The 8,834-nt window shown below is 43.9% G+C and overlaps 1 protein-coding gene across 1 annotated transcript; it reads left to right on the forward strand.

The window, feature by feature from the left end:
- Nucleotides 1-1,759: 1,759 nt before the first annotated feature.
- On the forward strand, nucleotides 1,760-2,326 carry LOC145963680 (uncharacterized). Its single transcript, XM_083085803.1, has one exon. The coding sequence runs from the start codon at nucleotides 1,760-1,762 to the stop codon at nucleotides 2,324-2,326; it is 567 nt and encodes a 188-aa protein (XP_082941929.1).
- The last annotated feature ends 6,508 nt before the right edge of the window (nucleotides 2,327-8,834 follow it).

Genomic DNA, 8,834 nt, shown 5'->3' on the forward strand with positions numbered 1-8,834 from the left:
ACTAGACAAATTAAGGGGGGCACGTTACTTATCCACGTTGGATTCGAAAAACAGGTACTAGCAAGTCCCACTCACGCCGGAGAGTAGACCAATAACAGCATTTACAGTTTCCGGGATGGGCCTGTTTCAGTTCAAAGTATGCCGTTCGGGTTGCACTCGGCACCAGCCACATTCCAACGTTTACTGGATACCGTTCTCGGATCAGACTTAGAACCGCATGTTTTCGTATATCTGGACGATATTATCGTTATCAGTGAAACATTTAGCGAACACCTCGAGTTGCTCACCGAAATTTTCCGCCGCCTTCGAAATGTGCACTTTAAACTGAACCCAGACAAGTGCAAATTTTGCGTTGATCAGCTACGTTATTTGGGGCACATTATCGACCGCGAAGGAATCAGAACCGACCCGGAGAAAGTTAGCGCCGCAACTAACTGGCCGGAACCGCGAACGGTAAAACAAATACGCCAATTCATCGGGATGGTCTCCTGGTATAGACGTTTCATCGCGAACTTCTCCACGATTACCGCCCCGCTCACGAAACTTACGAAGAAAAATGCGCGATGGGTTTGGGGCCCGGATCAAAGTGAGGCGTTCCTTACCATTAAGGAAAAATTAACTTCCGCACCGGTCTTGGCGTGCCCAGATTTTACGCGGCGATTCCACCTGCAAACCGATGCCAGCACTTCGGAATTAGGAGCAGTGCTGATTCAGCAGTACAACGACGGCGAGCGCGTCGTGGCATACGCAAGCCGTACGCTAAATTCAGCAGAGAAAAATTATAATGCGACGGAACTCGAATGCCTGGCAGTCGTTTGGGGAATCCGGCTAATGAAAAACTACCTAGAGGGGTACGCATTCACGGTGATTACCGACCACCAAGCCTTGTGGTGGTTACAAAAATTAGAATCACCTATCGGACGACGGGCGTTGGATATTCGAGCTCCAGCAGTACGACTTCGATGTTAAGTACCGCCGAGGGGTCTTAAACAAAGTAGCAGACGCTCTCTCGCGCTGCTCGAAAATCAGCGCCACGAAGAAGGCAAAGCGCTGCCGGTGGTATGACCGCATTCGAGAAGAAACGCAGCAAGAGCCAGCGAAAAGACCGGAGTACAGAGTCAAGGACGGGCGACTCTACCGCCACATACTGCACTCTCTAGATTTTAAGGAGAGGGGCAGCGACGAGCAGTGGAAGCTGTGCGTTCCCACACCATTGCGTCAACGGGTGATGACAGCATATCACGACGAACCCACGGCCGGACATCCCGGAATTGCAAAAACAATCTCGCGAATTGCCAAGGAATTTTATTGGCCCGGCATGTTCAGAGACATCGCCAGACATGTCCGGAGTTGCAAAACCTGCCAAAGCTACAAGGCGACGCAGCAGAAACCGGCAGGGAAACTTCACGCGACTGAAGTAAGGAGACATGGGAGAAAGTCATCATCGACCTTGTCGGACCACTGCCGCGGTCAAAAAAAGGCCACACATGGCTCTTAGTCATGCAAGACAGGTTCTCGAAGTGGGTGGAACTGGTGCCTCTACGAAAAGCTACCGCCGACGCCGTGACACAGGTTGTAACCAGCAACATTATATGGAAACACGGAAAACCAGAAAGCATACTGTCCGACAACGGGACTCAGTTACGTTCAAACAAACTGTAAAAAAAGGCTAAGGAAGTGCAACATCAAGCATGTGACAACACCGGCATATGCTCCCCACTGCAACCCGGTAGAAAGAACGAACCGGACAATCAAGACCATGGTGGCGCAATTTGCCAGAAAAGATCAGAGGACGTGGGACGAAAAATTGCCAGCTCTGCAATTCGCGTATAACACGGCAGCCCACGATGCCACCGGCTACACACCAGCGTATTTAAATTTCGGCCGCGAACTCGTTTCATCAGTGGCCGAAGACCAGCCGGACAGAACAGCACCAGCTCCAGAAACAATGAGGCAACATCTCGAAGAGGCCTACGAGCTAGTCCGAGTCCACCTCGCCAGGGCTTTTGGAAAACAAAAGCACCACTACGATCTCAGAAGACGGGCCTGGAAACCAAAAATCGGCGACTGGGTATGGAGAAAGAATCATCTCCTATCAAAAAAGGCGGATAATTTCAATACGAAGCTGGCACCTAAGTATAGCGGGCCGTATGAAGTTCGTCGGATAATATCGCCGGTAATCGTCGATCTCCGGAATAAGCGAGGAAAATGGCTGCGTCATATTCATATGCAAGATTTGAAAACGGCCACCGAACAACAAAGCGACGACGAGGACAAAGAAGACGAAAACAATAACACTGACGATGAGGATCACAACGACGGCTGAGCTGGATCGAGAGCTCAGAAGAGTTTAAGATGTCGAACTGTGAAGACATACTACGAGCAATCGAGGAATACCTCGGCGAGCCCGCCGACACCGGAGCGCAATCCGCGCCACCGGCTTCGCCACCTGAGCCGCAGCAGCCGCCGCAACCGCGGCCACCACGGGTCGGAACGCTGGTCCAGAGATCCGACCGGGAAAACGTCAGGAAGCGCCAGATATTTCTGGCGCAACCTCCGCCATCACCAGGAAGACGACCAGCCAGGCCTTATGAAAGGTCACCGCCACCACCAGCCAGAGTGACACCGGAGCCTCAGCCCGAGATCCTGAGGCCGATGGGACCTATTCCGGCACCGCCCATCAAGGTCGAGGTCAAGCCCGGCCTCGTCTTCGGGGTACCGCATTTTGCAGTACATGTCAGCCGGAAATACAAGCCCAGGATACCGCAGGGCCGCTGAATTCTCTACTTCAGCCGGGACGGAATATTGAGATACCACCGTAAAATCGAATGAGCGAGCGATTCCGTATTTTTTTTTTCTCGTCTTGTTACCGTCCGTCTGTCCGTCCGTCGGACTGAAAAAACGCCGAACACCGGGCGTAAAAGTGCCTCGAATTCAGGCACATTCTAAGGGAGGGGAGGGTGATGTAACGATGCACTCCCGTGGCATGTTACTTTTCCCGGCCAAACAGCAGCCGGAAGCTGACGCCCGGAAAACAACTGCCGGACAGGGGCAGGGGCGCGCCGCGTCGCGCCGAATAACCGATAATTCAAACCGATTAACGACCGAAGCCGTCGGCAAGCCGCGCCGACGACAACCGAGGGCGCCCGAAGAGTCCTGGGTGAGAACCCCCGCGCCCGGCTCCGCCGCGCCTCACCGATTGGATCCGTACCGTATCGTTTTTCCGCCGCTCGGTGAGGGCATCCCGTTTTTACGCCGGCGCGGGATTAATTACCCAGGGTATAAAAAGGCCCTCAGCGTTATCACGGCACCCAGATTCCGATTTCACTTGCGATAGCAAGCACGATCCGAACCTACCGATCCTAGAAAACGCCTCAAGCCTCGAACAGAAGGTGGAGCGAACTCCTCCTCAGCCGATCACTCTCGGTTTCGGGCCTACGACTAGATCCAGATTTCATTGATTTCCGCCTAAGAGAATATTGGAGCGAACTCCGATATCGTCGAGAGATCTCGACCACGGCAAAAGATCCCGCCGTCGCACCGCCGTTGCAATAAGTTTCAGAGAAAGATAGGGATGTATGTGGGAGAAGATCGGACGTGTCTTTATGCCCATTTGATCAACGAGCGACAGAATCCATCCGTGGCAACGGCATTGACGCATATCCTGTGGAGAGAGCATTTACACATTTTTCAGCCTAACGAATAATTGCTAGGAAACAATATTCGCAGACTAGAAAAATATGTGAGGGTAGAGAGGAGAGCTACCTCCGACGAGCTGCTCTCGTGGGCACGGCGTGCCCACGCGACTTTCCATTTCCGCGAAATAATTAAGAAACGAACAGCGTTAAAGAGTGCGTTCGATATATCGAGAACGACGCTTAGATCGCGCGTCAAAATACGGCACAAAAACACCGACCCGCGTAACGTCACGCGGTCATCGACCGCACGCTCACAACAGACCGATGAAACAGCTGGCACGGTTTTTCATCGCGTAAAGCCTTTTAATAAATTCCGATTATCGCGACGATTGAACTAACGTCGTGAGCGTTAATAATTAACATTATATACACAAGCGCACACGCACATTTATATCGTACATTTATACCGTCTATTCTTACACCGAACATCGTACATCTATACCGCACACGTACATTTATATCATACTTTCATACCGTATATTCTTACACCACACAGCGTACACTTATACCGCACACGTACATTTATGTCATATCGTATATTCTTACACCACACAGCGTACACTTATACCGCACATTCACCATTTATACCGTACATTTAATCGTACATCCATACTGTACATTCACACGCAGTATACATTTATATCGTGCACTGCAACCGTAGATTTAATTCGTACTTGCATACACCGTACACGCTTATATTAACATTCACGCCTACACTCACATTCTTTTTTCTTTGTTTGTACATATTCGACACAAAATAAAATCTGTTTTAATTATCGACATAATCACCGAGTAATTCATACGCTTGCCTAGAAAACTGAATCCTGATCCCGGTTGCGATTATCTGCTGGCGATTCGCGGAAGTCGTCTGTGACATACCTTTATATATTTTTGTATTTTTCGTATGGTGTATGTATGGTGTATTTTTGTATTTTCGTATGGTGTATGTATTATTTGAAAACAATAATTGTATCTGTTACGTATAAAATGTTACGACGCTGTGACATAAGATTTTACTTGGGAAAAGATATAATAGAATTATTAATTATTTGCAGATAACATAACACATGTAAAATACTTGTAACATACTTGTATATAAGTATTAATTATATTACAAAATTACATAAATCTCTCTCTCTCCCTCTCTTTTTATCTATCTCATTTTCTCGTGCTCTTTCTCTCTCTCTTTTTCTTGTGCTCTTATCTCGCACCGCTAATGTAACAAATTTTTTAATCTCAATTATTGATATTGTTTTATAATAAATTTTTATTGTCTTTACGTAGAAAAATTCTAACGTAAATTCTCCAACTCTTGGTTTCTAGACAAAGTGACATTGTTGTGCGTTGCTGACATTCCTAATGATGGCTGCGTTCCAATATTCACTGCCAGTACTGAAAATCTATAGTTTACGTGACGGACACTATAGATTTTTAGTACTGGCAGTGAATATTGGAACACAGCCGTTATAGCATCTGGAAACTGAGGCCCATATCCTCTTTTATCGATAAAACTGCCTCTAACAGTAGCTTATAATTGGCTTACGTGCTTCTGATTGACTGTAAGTTACTTTTAGGGCCATTCCAGAATAAGTTGCAAATGTTCCGTTGCTAGTTGCCAAACCATTGTGATCCAATCAATGTCGAACTAGCTTGACGCTAATTGGATCGCAATGGTTTGGCAACTGACAACAGCATATTTGCAACGTATTCTGGAATTGCCCCAAAGGCCCTTGCACAATGTTAGGCAACAGGCAATAGGAATAGGAAATAAAAACTATTCACCAATAAAAACGCGGAATAGAAAATATTCGCCAATAGGAGCAGAGAATAGATACTATTTCTGTTCTTATTGCTTGTTGCCTAGCATTGTGCAAGGGCCTTAAGGGCCTTGGCACACAAAAATACGTAAGCAGTAAGACGTAAGCAGTAAGGAAATCGACCAATCGTGATCAAGCAGTAAAGCAGCCATATTAAAACGTAAGAATTCCGATTTGTTGATTTCCTTACTGTTTACGTCTTACTGCTTATGTATTTTTGTGTGCCAGGGCCTTTTAGAAGTATTATCAATAAAGGTCCTGGCACACAAAACGTAAGCAGTAAAACGTGAACAGTAATGTTGTGTGCCAAGGCCCTAAAAGAGGATCCAGAATATGGAGTTGGAGAATTTATATTCGAATTTTTCTACGTAAAAACAACAAAAATTTATTACAAAGCAGTAACATTATATGAGACTAAAAAATCTGTTACAATAACTTCTGGTCCACAAAAGATGTAGTAAGCCTTAAGCCGTTAAAAAATTAATCAATCAATTAATTAGGACCATCGCACACGAAATTGCATAGGGTGCATCCAGAAGCACAACCGCTCACTGAGCGGCTAAGTAGCAATCGAATGCGATTGGTGAATACAAACATAGAAACCAATCACATTCAATTGCTACTTAGCCGCTCAGTGGAGCGGTTGTGCTTCTGGATGCACCCATAGCTGCACATGTATAGCATAAGACCATGGTCCATATTCTGAATCCTCTTTTATCGATAAAAATGCTTCTAAAAGTGGCTTGTATCCAATCAGAAGACTTATAAGCCACTTTTAGAGACACTTTTATCGATAAAAGAGGATTCGGAATATGGGGCCCTATGAATCAATGAGCATCGAGTATCATGTTATGTAAATCAATATGGCGACTTAATACTCGATGTTCATTGATCCATATGGTCTTATGCTATACAGCTATACAATTTCGTGTGCGATGGCCCTTATTCTTTTTACATTCAACTATGATTGGTCCATAAGTATATGCATAAAAAAATGAACCAATCAATTTTCTTATGTTTATGATTATGCGCTTTTGCAAAAACTGTGTTCCCCTTGCTTAATAGTGTGAGAGAGAGAGAGAGAGAGAGAGGGAAAAATATATTTTAATCAGAATTAATATTTATATATAGTTATATAATTCTGTTTTTCGTGTGCTAAGGTGTTAAAAATTAATAATTGTGTTGTACCTTTTTGTAAGTAAACCCTCAGGCCGGCGTCCCATAGAGCAGAAATACTCAGCGGAACGGAAAGTGCGGAGTCAGGGTGCCATCACATGCGGCGTAACTTGGGTAAGCGTAACTTGCGTATTCTAGTAATTTTTAATTGAAGTTAGGTCATTTTGAAAGTCGGCTTTCACATGGGGCGTATTGTGCGGAATACGTAACAAATACAATCAATTGTGAATTAGATTTTCCGTTGTACACTCTAATGGAAATGCTAAGAAGATTTGCGATTGGTCCTCGTAACTACACGTCTCGAAAAGTACGCATCATGGGGAACCGATGCTCTGCATACAAGTATGTGTGAAGCGGAATGTATGCAATATTTATAAAGTTAAAAAAATTGAAGTACATATTTACTTCAATCTTTTTAAATTTAAAACAGTACATGTGTTCTTGAGGCCACGTTAAGGACAATCTGTGATACCAGTAGGCTCACCATTCAAAAAAATATTAATTAAATCTATTATTAATCTTATATGAATCCTAATTATTTTATAATTTAGTTAAAATTAAAATTTAAAGTTAAAATTTGAATATTAGTATTTACATATTTAAAAAGTAATTCAGAGATTTTAATCCACAGAAAAGTATATAATAATGGATCCTAACTTAATATTAATAATTATTTGGAAACGATGGCAAAAGTGAAAGAAGATTTGATCGTTATTCATATTTTATTAAAACTTTTTAATGCCTCTTCAATCTACACTATCCTATGTCTTGAATAACACTGAACGATACGTTTACTAATACACATACATCAGCGTTTCTTCCGCCAAAAATTGGATTCGGCGTAACGAGCATAAAATAACTAGGCGGAAGCTGATACTTAAATGAAACGATGTGATTGGTCGGCGCGAGTTACGCTTACGCAAGTTACGCCGCATGTGACGGCACCCTCAGCGCAACCAATCACAGCTATTCCGTTTTTCTGGCGCTTTTTTATGGCTGTGATTGGCTCCGTCGCGTTAGCTCCGCGCGTTCCGTTCCGCTGAATATTTCCGCGTTATGGGACGCCAGCCTCACATATGTCACAGCATTATATTTTACGTGCGATAGGATACAATTATTAATTTGCAAACAGTATAGCACACGAAAAACACAGAAGTAAACTATATATATAAATAATACAGATATTTCAGTATTGCGTTTTCACGTTACACTTGTAACGATGCACCCCGCAATGCATCCGCCCGAGGATGTAACTTATGTACATATACGTTTTTCTTTACCTTACTTTACGTCCATGACTACGACGGACATAAGCGCTTACGTTTTGTTCTCTGCCATTAGCCTAAGTTGGAAATCGTAAGTCGTTAATCGTAGGAAATTTGCACCAACCATATACCTATAAAGTATATACTGCTAATACTCAATAGTCCATATTCTGAATCCTCTTTTATCGATAAAAGTACTTCTAAAAGTGGCTTATAGCCAATCAGAAGGCTTATAAGCCACTTTTAGAAGCACTTTTATCGATAAAAGAAAATTCAGAACATGGACCTATAAGAACAATGAGTGGAGAGTGAAGTCAAAAGAGAGAGTAAAAAGATATTTCCCTCTTTCTTACTCTGAAAACATTTGTCGTTATGCGATTGGCCTGATGTCCCACCACCGTGAATTTTGTCATTATGCACATGCGCATATCGCTCAATGTTTCCAGGTTGAGAGAGAGAAAATGATATGTCTGCGCTCTAATGTTGGCTTCATCTTTTAGGCAGTATCAGCAGTATATACTTTATAGGTATATGGCATCCACAATGAATCGTAACAAATAGTAACGTCACAACAATTTAGCTAATCAGAAACGAGAAGACAATTTTCATGGCAGGAGACAAAATGCTGCGTGCATTACATATGCGTATATATGGTTGTGATTGTTTAGATATTACACTCTCTTTATTATTACACTCTCTCATAACACTTTGGGTGCGTTCCACTTAACGACCACAACGACCGCAACGCCCGCAAATTCGTTCCACATAACAACCGTGGTCGTCACGATCGCGCTTGAAACGTCATAGATGACGTCATTGATGGCGACCGCGTCGAGCCCACGACGCCCCAAGTTCATATGTGGGTCGGCGTGGTCGTT

The sequence above is a fragment of the Camponotus vicinus genome, unplaced genomic scaffold (assembly GCF_025532165.1).
Source record: "Camponotus vicinus isolate PSW18456_S1 unplaced genomic scaffold, iyCamVici1.0 SCAF_13, whole genome shotgun sequence".
NCBI lineage: Eukaryota > Metazoa > Arthropoda > Insecta > Hymenoptera > Formicidae > Camponotus > Camponotus vicinus.